We start from the raw sequence: 17086 nt of genomic DNA on the forward strand, positions 1-17086 counted from the left end.
ACCTTCACAAGGGATTAATAAAGCTCCTATCTATCTATCTATCTATCTATCTATCTATCTATCTATCTATCTATCTATCTATCTATCTATCTATCTATCTATCTATCTATCACACCCACACACACACACACACACACACACACATACTTTTCTGTCTCACACACTTATTATTATTATTATTGTTAATAATAATAATAATAATAATAATAATAATAATAATAATAATAACAATGATGACAATAATAATAATTCTATTTGTATAGCACCTTTCCAAAAAAAGTTACAAGGAGCTTGACAATAAGGCAAAATGCAATTAGGAACCCAAAAATAAAACAATTAAACAATTTATAAAACAATGTAAAAGAAGGAAAGGCTCAATAAAAGGCAATATGATAAAAGTGAGTTTTAAGAAGAGATAATAACAATAATAATAATAATAATAATAATAAGGATAAAGGAGAGGACTTACCTGCGTGTTGAGCTGATCTTAACTGTGACTCAGACTGAACTGGATCTTCTTGTCAGTTTGTGGTGTTTATTTTGTTTGTCCCTCCCCAACAACAAACATGTCAGTTACGTCTTCAGCCTGAGGTTCAATCATGAGCCCCGCTCACCTTCACACATATTCATGCCTGATTGGCTGCTGCTGTCAGAGCTCTCTGTCTGTCAAAACATCTTTATATTTCCTGTTTTTATTAATTATTTGTTCTTGATAACTTTATCATGTCACTTCCCTCCTCAGTATTAAACGTCTCTTCAACTGCATTTCAGTGACATGAATAATGTTTATTATTGTTATAATTATTATTATTATGATATCTGATTGTAAACTTTAGATTCTTTATGAGCTTAAAATAGTTACTATTTAATTTAGAAAAGCAACAATATAATAAAAACTCATTTTGAATTAACATTTTAATCAAATGTAATGAATCATATTTAACTGCATTTAGCCTTTTTGTTTCTTGAGTTTTAAAACGTTGAAGCCTATTTTATAACGCTATAAGACAAACATGATGAACAGAAGAAAACAGATAATCAGCTGTCAGTTATGATATTTAAACACAAACAGTAATAATTAAAAACTTTCTTTGTGTTTATTATAACAACCATTACACACTGTATAGCCTACATATTACACATTATTTAATTATTTCTGTAGCTGTGATCTGTCAGGTTTGGTTAATAAAGACTTAGATTTTAGTATGAAACATCATCTCATATCAAACAAGTGAAACAGATGAAAACTCATTCTGAAGCTTCTGTTTCACTTTTTATGGAGGAGAATGATCAGAAATAATTTAATAAAACTATTAAAACTTTGTTCTCATTCTAAACCCTGAACCTCTGGAGCTTCAGATGTTGGTGGTGGAGTGCGTGGCGGAGGAGTTCTCCCGGCGCAGTCGGACCGACTCGCCCCGGGCCGGCGGCGGGGACCTGGAGCAGGAGAACACCTGACTGCACGCCCGGCGGAAGTTCTGGGACACGAAGGCGTAGAGGACGGGATTGACGCAAGAATTCCCGTAGGACAGGCAGTGGGACAGGATCCGGAAGGCGAAGGACGCGTCGTTCAGAGGGAACGAGCCGAACTCCACCCACAGGGCCACGATGTGGTGCGGCAGCCAGCACACGGTGAAGGCCGAGACCAGCAGGAGGACCGTCTGGGCCGTCTGAGGGACCACAGGGACATAAGCATCAGGACCCAGACCAGAACAGTCTGATCCCAGCCAGGACCATGACCAGGACTCTAAGCCTACCCAGGAGAACATGTTTAACCCGTGGTTCTGTTAATTTTAACATGTTGCATTTTTCTTGTTAATAAAAATACTACAAATAAAAATACTGAAAATTTTAAGTATCGTGACAACCCTAGTTTCCAGGCTCCTCTCTGCTGAGGGTTGGCTTATAATAATAATAATAATAATAATAATAATAATAATACATTTTATTTATAGAGCGCTTTTCAGGGTACACAAAGACGCTTTACAGATAAAACAGTCAAAATGCAGTTAAAGATAAAACAAACAATTAAAATCAACAACAAAGTTCACTACAGGTATATTATCATATATATTGTATTATATTATATTATATTATTTTATATATATCATGTTTTCCTTAAGCCCTCTTTGAAACCGTCTGTCTTCTCTGGCAAAGGGGGAACATTCAGATCATCATCTTATCATCCAGGTCCTCTAACCTCAGAGATAAGAGACACTAATCACCCATCAGCCAACGACTCTAACAACCGCTCCACACCCAGACCCTCCGACCCCCCATGACTCAGGACTGCAGCCCTATTCAAGCTGACCCATGACCCCCCTACAACCCAGAATCGCCCTCCAGTCTGTTCAGAGTTGCTGAGGCCTGTTGGATGAACCAGCTGGATGACTGAGAATCTTCACAGAAAATCACCCTCTTAACTTCCTGCATCAGGTTTTTAGTGAACTTTGTCACTTCCAGTAGTCATGTCATCCTCCTAACTACTTCACTTTCCACCAAGTGACTAAAAGAAGACACAAAATTGCTAAAAGACACAAAATGATTTTAAAAAATACATTAAATGACCAAAAACACACAAAAAGACAAAAAAGGACACAAAAAGATACAGAATTACCAAAAAGACACACATTACCAAAAAGGACACAAAATTACTAAAAAAAAACCCACAAAGACACAAATTACCAAAAAAAAAAACACAAAAAGATACAAATTACAGAAAAAATACACAAAATTACCAAAAAGACACAAAAAGACCAAAAGAAGACACAAAATTAACAAAAAACTGTCATAAATTGTCTTTTAGAGCCTAATCAGGAACTGTTTGGCCCTAACCTTAAAGAAGCAACCAAATTCAACCAAATCAAAGCCTTTTTTGTTGTTGAAGTGAAACCAATCATAAACATGATTTATTGTTGATCACAGAATTATCTGAGGCTTTCCTGTGTTCTCTGTTATTTCAATGAAACAGAAAGAGACCAGTGTCAGTGGAGCTCTTAGTTTTCAGGTTACAGTCCAGAAACTAACGAGGATCAAAGTTTAAACTGTGTGACCTTTCCAACAAATAGCTCAACTCCTCCTGCCGCCCTCATGAAACACAACATCAGTCTCATTGTTTGACTTTTAAATGCCTCCGACTTAATAAAAGCTTTCAGAAATCGTATAAAACAAGAAGTAAACTTGTCACACACAGCTGCACTTTACTCAGTTATTCTTGTGTTTGTATCACTGTGACTCATCTTCAAACCTCACATGTCTGATTTATTTTTAATCTGTTTAAAACACGAACAGCTCCAAACTTCCACTCAGCAGAAGAACTCATGTTTCTCAAATCCTCCAACTGCTCTGTTTCCTCTCTGCAGATTCTGCAGGGTCCAGACCAGAGGGGGCAGGGAATCTAAGGATCAGGTTCAACAGGTGACAGGACCAACAGCTGCGTCCATCACAAAAACATGCTTCAGTTTAACATTTATAGATTAACTTCATAGATCAGAACAGATCAGAACATGTCTCCCTGAATGCCAACACACTTCATGAAGAAAGTAAAGAATGAGAGTCTGCTGGGACTCTGAGGGGATCTGCTCTATTCTTAGTCTGCTGTCTAAATATTTACCCAGCAGCTTTTGTTCTGCTGAGCTGACCTGAGGAGCCGAAAGTGATCTGTGATCTGTGATCGTCTGCACCGGGCCACCAGGGGGCGCCAACAGGTCTTCACCTGGCTACCAGGGGGCGTCAACATGTTTGCACTGGGCCACCAGGGGGCGCCAACACATCTGCACTAGGCCACCAGGGGGAGCCAACAGGTCTGCTTCCAGCTACCAGGGGGCACCAACAGGTCTCCACCCGGCTACCAGGGGGCGCCAACAGGTCTGCATCAGGCCACCAGGGGCGCCAATAGGTCTGCACCCAGCTACCAGGGGGAGCCAACAGGTCTGCATCCAGCTACCAGGGGGCGCCAACACGTCTGCACTGGGCCAACAGGGGGCGCCAACACGTCTGCAACAGGCCACCAGGGGGCGGCATTAGGTCTGCACCTGGCTACCAGGGGGCGCCAACAGGTATGCACTAGGCCACCAGAGAGGCCCAACAGGTCTGCACTAGGCCACCAGAGAGGCCCAACAGGTCTGCCTCCAGCTACCAGGGGGCGCCAACACGTTTGCACTGGTGCACCAGGGGGCCCCAACAGGTCTGTAGCCGGCAACAACGGGGCACCAACACACTCTGCACCATGGTCACCAGGTGGTGCCACACTACACATACTCTACACACTATACACTCTAATGCCACTACAACACACAAAATTGTAGGGTTACATTTTAACATTATCGTTATATTTTAATTCTATGGCTATATTTTAATGTTATGGTTATATTGAGGACTGCACCTTTCTTTTGGAGCGCTGCGACTTCTTGGACATGTTCTTCATCTTTTTATGAAGATGAAACAGAACCTGAAAAATTCAAATCAACAGTTTGAATTACAGATTACAGACAGGAACTGACAGGAACTGACAGTAACAGACAGTAACAGGCAGTAACAGACAGTAACTGGCAGTAACAGAGACAGTAACAGGCAGCAAATTACAGTAATAGACAGTAACTGACAGTAACTAATTGTAACATGATGTTTTTCGGCAGACAAATATTTATTATTATTTATTTTACAGGATGATAAATCTGCTTTGAATGCTTAAATATTACGAAGCTGCAATAAACAGTTTTATTTTTTTCATTCTTTCTGTGTTTTGGGTTTGAAATCTTATTTATTTGTAATGAAAATGTCAGATTGTGTGTGTGACTTTAATGAAACGTGTCTTTGTGGAGTGGGACGCGTTATAACCCACTTCCTCTGGACTCACTGTATCGGCGTTTTATTTTGAAAGGTCAAACCGGTGTATTCAGTTTTGGTCTGCGCGCGCTCGCCGCAGGATTTTACGCACGAGTTTTATGAGCATCAGGACTTTGTGCGCGCCCTTTGCCCCCTGTCTCTGGTATTAATCAGTGTTTTACAACCATGCTGCGGTAAACAATCTCTTATGTGAACTGACCCTGGTGTAGCAGCAGCTGATGAGCAGCAGCGGCAGCAGGTACCCGACCAGCAGGATGGACACCTTGTACGCCTGTCTGGAGCCTCCGGACCACCTCTCCCAGCAGAAGGTGCTGTTGGGGGCGGCGGGGTGGTCGGTGAGGACCTGGTGCTGGGCCACCGGCACCGAGAACAACAGAGACAGAGTCCAGATCACGCAGATCCCGATCAGCGCGTTCCTGCGGCTCCGGACGCGCGGAGACTTGTTGGAGCGCACCACGGCCAGGTAACGGTCCACGGACATGGCCGCCAGCGTGAAGATGCTCACCAGCATGCTGACGGTGGAGAAGTAGTGTCCGAACCTGCAGAGCAGAGCCCCGAACACCCACTGCGGCAGGGAGTAGATGGTGGCCTGGAACGGGACGCAGAAGAGCAGGAAGCTGAGGTCCGCCACGCTCAGGTTCAGGATGAAGATGTTGGTGGGGCTCCCGACGCGCCTGGCCCCCCCTCCACCTCCCCCTCCGTACTGCACCTTCCCGATCACCACCATCACCAGAGAGTTCCCCACCACCCCCACCACGAAGATCAGCCCGAACACCACCGGCACGACCACCGCCTCCGGACCGGACCCGCCGCCCTCCGCCGCCTCGCTCCGGTTGGACTCCGGGACCGGAGCCCAGCCGGAGGACTCGTTTCCCGGCAGCAGCATGTTGGAGCTCCGCGTGGAGCTGCGGGGTTAGAGCACGGAGCGGAGCAGGGCCATGATCCGGATCCAACAAGTCCAGCTTGAGTCCGCACTCCCCAGACTGCTGGAGACACGGACACACTGCTTCCTGTCAGGGCCTTTCAATGTAAAAGCACTTTATTATAGACTGAAGACGCTTAAGTGTTTCCCCCCTCTCTCTCCTACACACACACACACACACACACGCACACACACACACACACACACACACACACACACACACACAGTCTTCGCTGTTTATTGTTTTATTGAACTTACAATCAGATTTCTAACTAATAACTGTCAGATGTGACTATAGGGACACAACATAAAGAACACAATGTGCCCAGGGGCCTCAGGGGGCCCTGTCTGTCCCTGTCTGTCGTCCTGGTGAAGAGCATTAATTGTCTCTGTCTAACTGAACCGTGGGATCACACTGCTGTCTGGCCTCATTATATTTATTATAAAACACACAAACACATGAGTGAAGTTCAGTTTTTTTATTATCAGTCATCGTCCAAACACTCTGAGCTGACAGGGACAGGGGACAGGGGACAGCAGTCGGGGGTTCGATGCCTCGGAGCGTTTAGTTGGCGGCGAGGATCTGGTCGACCCAGCCACGGAGCTCGGTGACGCGGGCGTAGACGGCGGGCGTGGAGGTGGAGCAGCGGCTGCTTCCCCAGGACACGATGCCCACCAGAGTCCAGGCGTTGTCCTTCTGACACACCAGAGGACCGCCAGAGTCTCCCTGAAACCACAACAACAACACATCAGGGTCAGGAGACAGGTGGACAGGTGTGAGACAGGAGGAAAGGTGTGAGACAGGTGGACAGGTGTGAGACAGGAGGACAGATGTGAGAGAGGAGGACAGGTGTGAGACATGTGTGAGCCAGGTGACAGACAGATGGGCGGGGCCTCACCATGCAGGACGTGGCCCCATCGGCTCCGGCGCAGATCATGACGGAGGAGATGTTGGAGCCCCAGTGTCTCTTGCACTGCTCATTGGACATCAGTGGCAGGGCAGCCTGCTGCAGCTTGTTGGGAGTACTGGGAGCTGTGGACAGGAAACACCCGTCACAATAAAAGCCTCTTATGGATGTTGTGTGAATGTAATAATTAAAGGTTTGTACCGTTGTAGCGGGTCAGGCCCCAGCCGGAGGTCACGCAGGTCATGCCGGCGGCGAAGTTATCGGCAGCCTCGGCGAGGCAGACGGGGGACACGTTGGTGCCCAGGCGGGCGGGGGTGGCCAGCTTGATCAGGGCGATGTCGTTGTTGATGGTGCGAGGGTTCCAGTCGGGGTGGGTGAACACCTGTGGAGGGGGGTGGAGTTAGTGGCAGGGTTAGGGCTGTTCTAACAGCTGATTGGCTGTCGGCGTGGTGGCACTCACCTTGGCGGGCTTCAGCTGCTGGACGTCCTCGTTGGAGCCGTAGCCCTTATCGTGCTCTCCGGCGATCACGCGGTGGTAGGTCCTGTTAGTAAACATATTTATTATTGACATGTTGGTGTTTTTTAAGGAGGCGGAGCTCCAACGATGACTTACCTGACGTTACAGTGGGCAGCGGTCACCACCCAGTTCTCGTTGATCAGAGATCCGCCGCAGAAGTGGAAGCCGTTGGATTGCTGCAAGAAGAAAACTGACGTCACTGAACGACCCGAGGAGAAGAAGAAGAAGAAGAAGAAGGAGAAGAAGACTCGGCACTCACCTGCAGAGACACCTGCCAGGGCCAGGAGTGAGGCACCGCCTCCTCACCGTTGACGATGCGGGCATAGCCGCTCACCTGGGGGGGGATGGCGGGGGTGCCGCAGCCTGAGAGCATGGCAGGACACGTTAAAGGACATAATAATAATAATAATAATAATAATAATAATGTGATTATATTAATTTAATAATAATATTGAATGTAGTAGTAATAATAATAATAATATTGAATGTAGTAGTAATAATAATAATAATAGTAATGTATTATAATATAATATGATAATTATAATAATAATAATATAATATAATAATAATACAAATATAGTATGATAATATAAAATAATAATAATATAATAATAATATAAATAATGTTATAATAATATAATATGATTATAAATAATATGATAATAATCATGTGATAATAGTAAATAGTAATGATAATATAATAATTATTGTTATTTTAGATTTGAAATGTTTCTCTCAGGTGCAGCTCATGTTTGAAACATGAATGTTTCTCACCGTAGGCGGCGCTGACAAAGGCGAGGCAGGAGACGAACCAGAGGAAGGCCATGCTGACGATGATGAGGAGATGAAGACGAACCTGCTTTTTATACCTGCTGCTACAGAGCCTCAGCCAATCAGAGCGCAGCACGCTGTCAGCTGCTCGTCACACCTGAGGCGTTCCCACGGGTCACCCGCCCCGACATCCTGCTCTCTGATTGGCTGCTGATGACTACTGCACGCACACACACACACACACACACACACACACACATACACTCAGTCACTAATGCTCTGTGCGTTTCTCAGTATTTGGTTGTTGTGTTTCGTGTCGTGATAAAAATGTAAACTTCAACTGCAATTAAACCAAAACACAAAAGAATTAAATGTGGACTGTTCAACATCAGCTCTCTATCATCTAAAGCTTTTTTAGTAAATGAGTTGATATCAGATTAATATTGACTGAAACCTGGCTGCGTGATGAAGAATATGTTATTCTCAATTAATCTACCCCTCCTCGTCATATTAATACTCATATCCCTCGTGGCACAGGCCAGGGAGGAGGGGTTGCAGCGATATATGAGTCAAATCATCTAATTACCCCAAAACCTAAATAAACTACATCTCATTTGAAAGCCTTGTTCTCAGTCTTTCACACCCAACCTGAAAAATCCAACAGCCAATCCTAGTTGTCATTGTTTACCGGCCACCTGGGCCATATTCAGAATTTTTATCACAATTCTGAGTTTTTATCAAGTTTAGTACTAATTACAGATAAGGTTATTATTGTAGATTATTTTGATATTCATGTTAATGTTGATAATCAAACTAAAAATCAATCAAAACTACTTTATTTATCCCAGAGGGTAAGTTCAGTGAGTCTGTTAGCTCTGTTGGAATGAGACAGCCTGATGGCTGTAGGAGGGAAGGATCTTTTTAATCTCTCCGTCCTGCAATGGAGCATATGCAGCATAAAACAACACACTACCACCACAGACTGATAAAACATCTGCAGCATCTTATGTCCATGTCAAGAGATCTGAGCTTCCTAAGAAAAACAGGCGGCTCTGCCCCTTTTTGAATGAAGCCTTAGTTCTGCTTTTATCTCCTTATTAGATTCAATTGGCTTTAATCAGAAAGGCCATGAAGCCACTCATTCTTTTAACCCTCAACCTTGTGCTGACGTATGAGATTGAAATTGAACATTTAATAGTTTCTCCACAGAATCCTGTTTTATCAGACCATTATTTAATAACTTTTGAAGTCCTGTTACTGGACTACTCGCTAGCTCGGTGGTTACTGGCGTGGAATGCTTTGCCTACCCTACAGCTGCTGTTTCATGTTTTCAGCACCACAAATATAATTTAGAGACATGTTAAAGTGACAAAAGCTTTATTACAGTCTAATAGAAAAGAACATTAACTTTATATAACATTTTATTAGGTCTTGATATTCCCATTCACAGGCTACGGCCTCCTCTTTGGCTAATTTTCAATATTGTATGACCTGCAACAATAAAAATAAAACACATTTAGACAGAGAAAAAAATCATACATTTTAAAAAATTCTACTAGGGTTACTTGTAGCAGGTTACTCTTTCTGGCAAAATCCTTGTACTGAGGTGTGTGACTTAGTCAGGCGACAAAAGCACCACATTTTTCCACATACTCTCTATCATTATAGGTTTCAATTTTTAGTAGGAGCCACTTCATCAAGATTGCGGTGATGGCAGCCATATAAAGTCTATGAGAAATGCTATATCTTCCAAGCCACTTAGAAGGTCAATCTTGGTGTCAAAATATACATTTTCTGGGTCCAGGAATCATTTAAAGCTATTGAGAATATCACTAGATGATTATTTGATCAAATAGATATGTTCTTTTTCACTCAGACTGGGCAACTCAAGTGCTGCGGCAGGGTAGCCTGAGTTGAAACTGTTTGGAATCAATGTTCACGGGAGAGTGTGGATTAGCTGCCATGTACACTGCTCAAAAAAATCAAGGGTACGCTTTCATCTCATGTCAGATCTTGATCAAAAAATTATTTACAGTGAGTCATCCAGTGATATTCTCAATAGCTTTAAATGATTCTTTGACCCAGAAAATGTATATTTTGACACCAAGATTGACCTTCTAAGTGGCTTGGAAGATATATTGGTTCTCATAGACTTATGGCTTATGGCTTATATGGCTGCCATCTCCTTTCTGCAATCTTGATGAAGTGGCTCCTACCAAAAGTTGAAACCTTTGGTGATAGAGAGCATGTGGAAAAATGTTGGTGCTTTTGTCCGGCGTGTCCCCTTTCTTCTCAAATCTGGTCCTAAGCCGCCTGACTAACTGTGATGGAGTTATAAAATACATTTTTAAAAAAAGAAAAAAAGAACCACATGGGCAAAGAAGACATATGACATATAGTGTATGTGTTCGTGTGTGTGCCTGTGTGTGTGTGTGTGTGTGTGTGTGTGTGTGTGTCTGCAGAGAGAGATGTCCACATTCCACAGGACATAATTTAACAGTGTCTTATTAAGCTTTCACACCCAACAGCCACTGATACATGTTCCAAGCTAACTAGCTAGCTTAAGTACCTATTTTTGCTATCTTGCTAATTTACTTTTCTGCCAAGGCCCATGATGATTGTTTTTCTCTGTAGCCTTTATGATGTTCATAGCATATTTTATTCATAACAGGTGAAATAAAATATTTAGACATACCTTGATGGACAGTCCACTGCACTGCTTGTCCCAGGAAGTAAATGCTAGCTAGCCCATTTGCTAGATAGCTCGATGGCTAGCCCGATTGTGGTGGGGCAGGAAAAATAACTGAAAGAGTGTCTAACTGGATATTTGTTAATTTAATATGCGTATTTACACTTTTTAATTTACGTTTGTATATTTAGTTTACATTTTTTAAATATTTTAAGAAATAATTTAAATATTTTTTGTAATTTTAACGAAGAAAATGACTGCTATGGCCACTTGGGGGCGAATTTGCGATGGCCTGATATACAGATTTGTTTGAAACATATCCACCAACACATCCACCAAATTGTGTGCTTCTATCACAAAATAAACAATTCTTGTGATTTATTGAGCTAATCCGCCCCACAGGGATGCACATTTTTGGGGGGTGCTACCCACACGTTTAGCCCCGTTGCTCATTCCATGAATGCACGATCCTTACAAGCTGTACCTCGTTGTAAAGGTGACTAATCAGGCTTTCCAACAATATACAATTCATCACCAGTTGGTATTATTAAAAGGGCAGTTTTTATTCATTATTGGTTTATTCCTATAACAAATGCCTGCCACGGCCACTAGGGGGCGCTTTTGAGGTGGCCCAATATCCAGATTTGTTTGAAACATATTCACCAACACATCTACCAAATGTCATGCTTTTATCACAAAATGAACGATTGTTCAGCTAATCCGCCCCACTATAATGGGACATTATAGATAATTACAGTATTATTTAATCGTTTGATGTTCTTGAGTTAAATTACAGGGAAATCTCTGTAAAAACACAAAAGATCATTTCATATAACTGAATGTAAAATGAAGGAAACTTTCGCTTTCTGCCAGGACCCTCCTGGCCACCATCCTCGCTCTTCTGACCACCATCCTCGCTCTTCTGACCACTATCCTCACCCTCCTGGCCACCATCCTCACCCTCCTGACCACCATCCTCACCCTCCTGGCCACCATCATCACCCTCCTGGCCACCATCCTCACCCTCCTGGTCACCATCATCACCCTCCTGGCCACCATCCTCACCCTCCTGGCCACCATCCTCACCCTCCTGACCACCATCCTCACCCTCCCTCTCCTGGCCACCACCATCACCCTCCTGGCCACCATCATCACCCTCCTGACCACCATCCTCACCCTCCTGACCACCATCCTCACCCTCCCTCTCCTGGCCACCATCCTCACCCTGCTGGCCACCATCATCACCCTCCTGGCCACCATCCTCACCCTGCTGGCCACCATCATCACCCTCCTGGCCACCATCCTCACCCTCCTGGCCACCATCATCACCCTCCTGGCCACCATCCTCACCCTCCTGGCCACCATGCTCACCCTCCTGACCACCATCCTCACCCTCCTGACCACCATCCTCACCCTCCCTCTCCTGGCCACCACCATCACCCTCCTGGCCACCATCATCACCCTCCTGGCCACCATCATCACCCTCCTGACCACCATCCACACCCTCCTGACCACCATCCTCACCCTCCCTCTCCTGGCCACCATCATCACCCTCCTGACCACCATCCTCACCCTACTGGCCACCATCATCACCCTCCTGGCCACCATCATCACCCTCCTGACCACCATCCTCACCCTACTGGCCACCATCATCACCCTACTGGCCACCATCATCACCCTCTTGACCACCATCCTCACCCTACTGGCCACCATCCTCACCCTACTGGCCACCATCATCACCCTCCTGACCACCATCCTCACCCTCCCACTCCTCCTCCTCTCCTTCCTCTTCCTCCAGCAGGCAGTTGCCCTTGTTCATTTACTTGGCCAGGTGCCTCCATGTTCAGAAACTTTTATGGTCCAGGTCAAGCTCTATACATACATGTTTGGCAGTGTTCACAATCATAGACAGCACCTGTCAGGTAATTAAACATATTGTTTGATTGGTCATCTGAGATGTGTGAAACTCCTGCTTCGTTAGTCCTATTTTCACCTCACTGTCAATTCATCAAGTTATCAAATGTTCCAAGAGATTCATATATGGTATTCATGCTATTAGGTTCTTGAATCATTTTGACAACTGAACAGACTACTGTGCATGCGATAACCTACTTACTGACTGAGAATCAACAATCAGTTAAGATCAACAAGATCTATTCACTTTGACATTTTGCTAAATGTAGAGTAACTGTGCTAACTGTAGGCTACCTGTACTTCATCATTTGCAAAGATGAACTAAGACATTTGCAACTTGATGAAATGATGAGAAATTCCCTTCTGTTGTGAACAATTTCAGAGTGGTTTGGAGGTTTGTCCATGTTTTTTTGAGCATGTAATTTCTGTTTCAAGAAATGAGCCAAACCAACGGAGAACAAATTTAATACAGTCTGTATTTAAAAGTTTCAATAACTCAGAAACATGACACTGAACATAAAAGTAACATTGTTACTGAGAGCAGATCAGTTATATTCACAGGAAGATGAATGTCTCCGTGTCTCGGACTGTTGGACACAATGAGACACATGGGGATGTTTTTCAGTATTTTCTGACGAGAGAATAATGAACAGACTGAGAACATATGAAACACAGTTAGAACACCTTGATTCAAGTTCAGCTGGAAAACTCTCCGTCAGCTGCAGCTGAACAAACTCCCACCTGATAACATGACCTCCTGTCCCTCCCCTCCCCTCCCCTCCCTCCTGTCCCCTCCCTCCTGTCCCACCAGTCCCTTCCGTCCCTCCCCTCCTGTCCCACCAGTCCCTCTCGTCCCTCCCCTCCCGTCCCAGCCAATCCTGTGTCTCTTGGCCTGATAAAAGCTGGTGTGTCTCTCAGAGCCTCCATGATCGAGCCATGGCCTTCCTGTGGATCCTCTCGTGCCTTGCCTTCGCCGGCGCCGCCTACGGTAAGACACAGCGTGTCCCCTGAGAGTGAAGCATGCTGGGTAACTTGGGAAACTTGTTGTTAATGATGTCATTATGATGTCACCAGGCTGCGGCTCTCCTGCCATCCCTCCCGTCATCACCGGTTACTCTCGTATCGTCAATGGGGAGGAGGCGGTGCCTCACTCCTGGCCCTGGCAGGTGTCCCTGCAGGTACAAACACACAAACAAACAAACACATACACACACACACACACACACACACACAAACACACAGTGTGTTGGTGAACATGCGGTCTCACTCTTGTTGTTGTTGTTGTTGTTGTTCAGGACTACACCGGCTTCCACTTCTGTGGCGGCTCTCTGGTCAATGAGAACTGGGTGGTGACGGCGGCTCACTGTAACGTCAGGTGACCAGACTTTTCAATTCAATTCAATAAAGCTTTATTTGTACAAATGTTAAAAAATAATATTGCCAAAGCACAAGTAAAAATTTTTTTACACAATATCAGTAAGATATAAGAATCAACAAGGCAAAATGGATGCATTTCATAAAATATATGTGTGAGACAAATCAATGACAGATATACAATTCATTAAGTCAATAAAGAGACAACAACAATATATGAATGTGTCAGCTGTAATATAGTGCCGTAGGGGAGTGAATGTGTTCGATGTGTTGTGCTGGTTTTCTCTCAGGCTGTGATCAGGCTCATCTTGACGTTCTCTCTCTCATGTTCCAGTTGTTCTTCTCTCTGAATGTCGCCTCACATTGTGACCTTTTCTCCGCAGGACATCCCACCGCGTGATCCTCGGAGAACACGACCGCTCCTCCAACGCCGAGGACATCCAGGTCATGAAGGTCGGCAAGGTGAGTGAACGCTGCTGAAGGACGTTTTGACACGTCAACATCAGGTCGTCTTTAGAGACTTGAGACTAGAACTGAGAGCAGAATGTTTGTTCTGAGTCATGAACCAGCTGAAGAGTCTCAGTCTGCAGTGAGACAGAGAGAACTGGACGCTGGCGCCCCCTGCTGAAGCTCTGACTCACTGCAGGCTAAAGGCACTTCCTGTTTGGTGGCTCAGACCCGGGGACGGCACTGTCTTCATTGCGCTCGCCGTTAAAAACTGTGTGGTTTCCCGTCAGGTGTTCAAGCACCCCCGCTACAACGGCTACACCATCAACAACGACATCCTGCTCATCAAGCTCGCCAGCCCCGCCAACATGAACATGCGCGTGTCCCCAGTGTGTGTGGCTGAGACCGGAGACAACTTCCCCGGAGGCATGAAGTGTGTGACCAGCGGCTGGGGCCTGACCCGCCACAACGGTGAGAGCCAATCACAGCGGAGCAGGGGCGGGGCCTGTAGAGTCTGTTGGTGGTGTGAACCATCAGAACTTCAGTTTGTCTTCAGATGTTTGTCAGGACGTCTTTTTGTCTTCAGATCAGTTTCAGAGTGTCGATACAGAACCAACACTAGCTGCAGACTCACCTGAGTCCAGGTGAGCCGGGACATGGTGCTGCTTCTCATGTGTGTGTGTGTGTGTGTGTGTGTGTGTGTTGCAGCTCCCGACACCCCCGCCCTGCTGCAGCAGGCCGCCCTCCCCCTGCTGACCAATCAGCAGTGCCGTCAGTACTGGGGCAACAAGATCAGCGACCTGATGATCTGCGCCGGAGCATCTGGAGCGTCCTCCTGCATGGTGGGCAGAGTCAGACACTGTGACTGTCCGTCCTCACTTGGTGTTGTTGAGATGACTCGTTTATTGTTTGTTGTTGTTTCAGGGCGACTCTGGCGGTCCTCTGGTCTGTCAGAAGGCCGGCGCCTGGACTCTGGTTGGTATCGTGTCCTGGGGCAGCGGAACCTGCACTCCCACCATGCCCGGTGTGTACGCCCGCGTCACCGAGCTCCGCGCCTGGATGGATCAGACCATTGCCGCCAACTAAGCGTGTCAGACTGGACGCCATTAAGTTTCATCGTGATCATCAATAAAACACAAAAACTCTCAAACATCAACTGTCAGTGTTGTTTTTATCACCGAGCTGTGATCGTTCACACTGTGTCAAACTGAGTCACGCTGATTGTTCACATTGAGTCACATTGATGGCCGCTGTGAGGGTCTTAGGACAGAGGATGTCGTACCATGTACAGTCTGTGAAGCCCTTTGAGGCAAATCTGTGATATGTGATTTTGGGCTTTATAAATAAAATTGATTTGATTTGCTTTTGATTTGATCATTCAGGCTGATTGTGCACGCTGATCATTCACTCTGATCGTTCACTCTGATTTCACATTGACCGTTCTCACTGAACGTCCACGCTGATTACTCATGCTGATGGATTAATGCTGATCGTTCACGCTGTAATAAAAACGTGCTTTGGTGATTCAGAAGTTTTGTTGAATCTGATTCAGATTAAAACCAACAAACAGGAAGTGAAACATTCCCACTTGATTTCACAGTAAAGCACTTTAACCCCTGTTTGGTCACACAACTTTTCTCTAGTATTTTTCTAGTAATTTTACTGCAGTAATCTGATTACTTCTTCCTTCTGTGGAAGCCGACAGTGTTGCCACGGTAACGGCCCAGCGCTTATGATAATGATGCTGTTGTTGTTGTTGATCAGAACATGTTTTATTAGAAATCACTTCCTCTGATGGAAGGTAATCAGCTGAGTGCAGCTGTGATGTCATCAGCGTGTCATCAGTTCAGAGAATTGGCGCCATGTTGGCGGATGCCGAACGGTGAGTTTAATGAAGTGGCTGATTGATGGAAACACAAGAAACATGATGTTCTCCACACACACACACACACACACACACATGCACACACACACGCATAGCGAACCAAAACCATATACAATAATATTAATAATAAACAGACGAAACCGGAGACGAGTTCTATTAGAAGTTTATTAATGAATAACTTTCACACAAACAATAAAATATGAACTTATATTTAAATAATTATGACATCATTTACCCCCCCCCCCCCCCCCCCCCCACCTCCTGCTCCTTTAAATCTCCGTCCAGCCAACAGAGACAAGTCTCAGCGAGTCTCAGCGAGTCACAGCAACAGGTGAGTCTAGCTGCTTCATACACTTTGAAAAATACATTTATATATATATAAAGTGCATATTTTGTGTGTTTCTCATTAACTCACATCGTTTCTCTGATTGTTGTTGGGTTTTTTTTTTAACAAATAATCATTTCTGCAGATGATTATTGACACATTTTATTATTATCAAACACATTTTATCAGACAAACATCCTGAAAGTTTCAAAGTAAAAGTCACAGATATTTTTGTTATGTAAATATAATGAATATAAACATGTTGTTGTGTCTGTCTGTCTCTCTCTCTCTCTCTCTCTCTCTCTCTCTCTCTCTCTCTCTCTCTGTCTGTCTGTTGCTCTGTCTGTCTCTCTGCCTGTCTTTCTGTGAATGATGTCAAATCTAATATAATGAACTAAAGTTATATTTAGTAGTTATATTATTTATAGTTATATATGAAAATTAATATCTGTAACACACAAACTGTAAAAATGTGATCCAGCTTTG

At 44.6% G+C, this 17086-nt stretch overlaps 3 protein-coding genes across 3 annotated transcripts; 1 reads left to right on the forward strand and 2 right to left on the reverse strand.

The window, feature by feature from the left end:
- Positions 1–1105: 1105 nt before the first annotated feature.
- galr1b (galanin receptor 1b) lies at positions 1106–5734 on the reverse strand. Its single transcript, XM_059355651.1, has 3 exons — positions 5048–5734; positions 4385–4450; positions 1106–1670 (listed from the first exon to the last, which is right to left on the reverse strand). The coding sequence occupies exons 1-3, from the start codon at positions 5732–5734 to the stop codon at positions 1356–1358; spliced, it is 1068 nt and encodes a 355-aa protein (XP_059211634.1). The 3' UTR covers positions 1106–1355.
- Positions 5735–6246: 512 nt separating this feature from the next.
- ctrb.3 (chymotrypsinogen B, tandem duplicate 3) lies at positions 6247–8037 on the reverse strand. Its single transcript, XM_059353912.1, has 7 exons — positions 7970–8037; positions 7455–7558; positions 7292–7371; positions 7139–7220; positions 6880–7060; positions 6670–6803; positions 6247–6497 (listed from the first exon to the last, which is right to left on the reverse strand). The coding sequence occupies exons 1-7, from the start codon at positions 8019–8021 to the stop codon at positions 6336–6338; spliced, it is 795 nt and encodes a 264-aa protein (XP_059209895.1). The 5' UTR covers positions 8022–8037; the 3' UTR covers positions 6247–6335.
- Positions 8038–13460: 5423 nt separating this feature from the next.
- On the forward strand, positions 13461–15670 carry LOC131988803 (chymotrypsin A-like). Its single transcript, XM_059354067.1, has 7 exons — positions 13461–13557; positions 13644–13747; positions 13865–13944; positions 14327–14405; positions 14681–14861; positions 15099–15232; positions 15315–15670. The coding sequence occupies exons 1-7, from the start codon at positions 13506–13508 to the stop codon at positions 15474–15476; spliced, it is 792 nt and encodes a 263-aa protein (XP_059210050.1). The 5' UTR covers positions 13461–13505; the 3' UTR covers positions 15477–15670.
- The last annotated feature ends 1416 nt before the right edge of the window (positions 15671–17086 follow it).

The sequence above is a fragment of the Centropristis striata genome, chromosome 2, assembly GCF_030273125.1.
Source record: "Centropristis striata isolate RG_2023a ecotype Rhode Island chromosome 2, C.striata_1.0, whole genome shotgun sequence".
Classification (NCBI taxonomy): Eukaryota; Metazoa; Chordata; class Actinopteri; order Perciformes; family Serranidae; genus Centropristis; species Centropristis striata.

What these genes read in the sequence shown, in the direction of transcription:
- galr1b (XM_059355651.1), bottom strand. Translation starts at nt 5,734, where the DNA reads ATGCTGCTGCCGGGAAACGAGTCCTCCGGCTGGGCTCCGGTCCCGGAG. An exon ending in TCAGCTGCTGCTACACCAGG is followed by an intron (nt 4,451 to 5,047) that starts GTCAGTTCACAT and finishes TGAATTTTTCAG; the next exon opens with GTTCTGTTTCATCTTCATAA. An exon ending in CGCAGCGCTCCAAAAGAAAG is followed by an intron (nt 1,671 to 4,384) that starts GTGCAGTCCTCA and finishes GTGGTCCCTCAG; the next exon opens with ACGGCCCAGACGGTCCTCCT.
- ctrb.3 (XM_059353912.1), bottom strand. Translation starts at nt 8,021, where the DNA reads ATGGCCTTCCTCTGGTTCGTCTCCTGCCTCGCCTTTGTCAGCGCCGCC. An exon ending in CTTTGTCAGCGCCGCCTACG is followed by an intron (nt 7,559 to 7,969) that starts GTGAGAAACATT and finishes CCATGCTCTCAG; the next exon opens with GCTGCGGCACCCCCGCCATC. An exon ending in GCTGCCCACTGTAACGTCAG is followed by an intron (nt 7,221 to 7,291) that starts GTAAGTCATCGT and finishes GTTTACTAACAG; the next exon opens with GACCTACCACCGCGTGATCG.
- LOC131988803 (XM_059354067.1), top strand. Translation starts at nt 13,506, where the DNA reads ATGGCCTTCCTGTGGATCCTCTCGTGCCTTGCCTTCGCCGGCGCCGCC. An exon ending in GCGGCTCACTGTAACGTCAG is followed by an intron (nt 13,945 to 14,326) that starts GTGACCAGACTT and finishes TTTTCTCCGCAG; the next exon opens with GACATCCCACCGCGTGATCC. An exon ending in CTGGAGCGTCCTCCTGCATG is followed by an intron (nt 15,233 to 15,314) that starts GTGGGCAGAGTC and finishes TTGTTGTTTCAG; the next exon opens with GGCGACTCTGGCGGTCCTCT.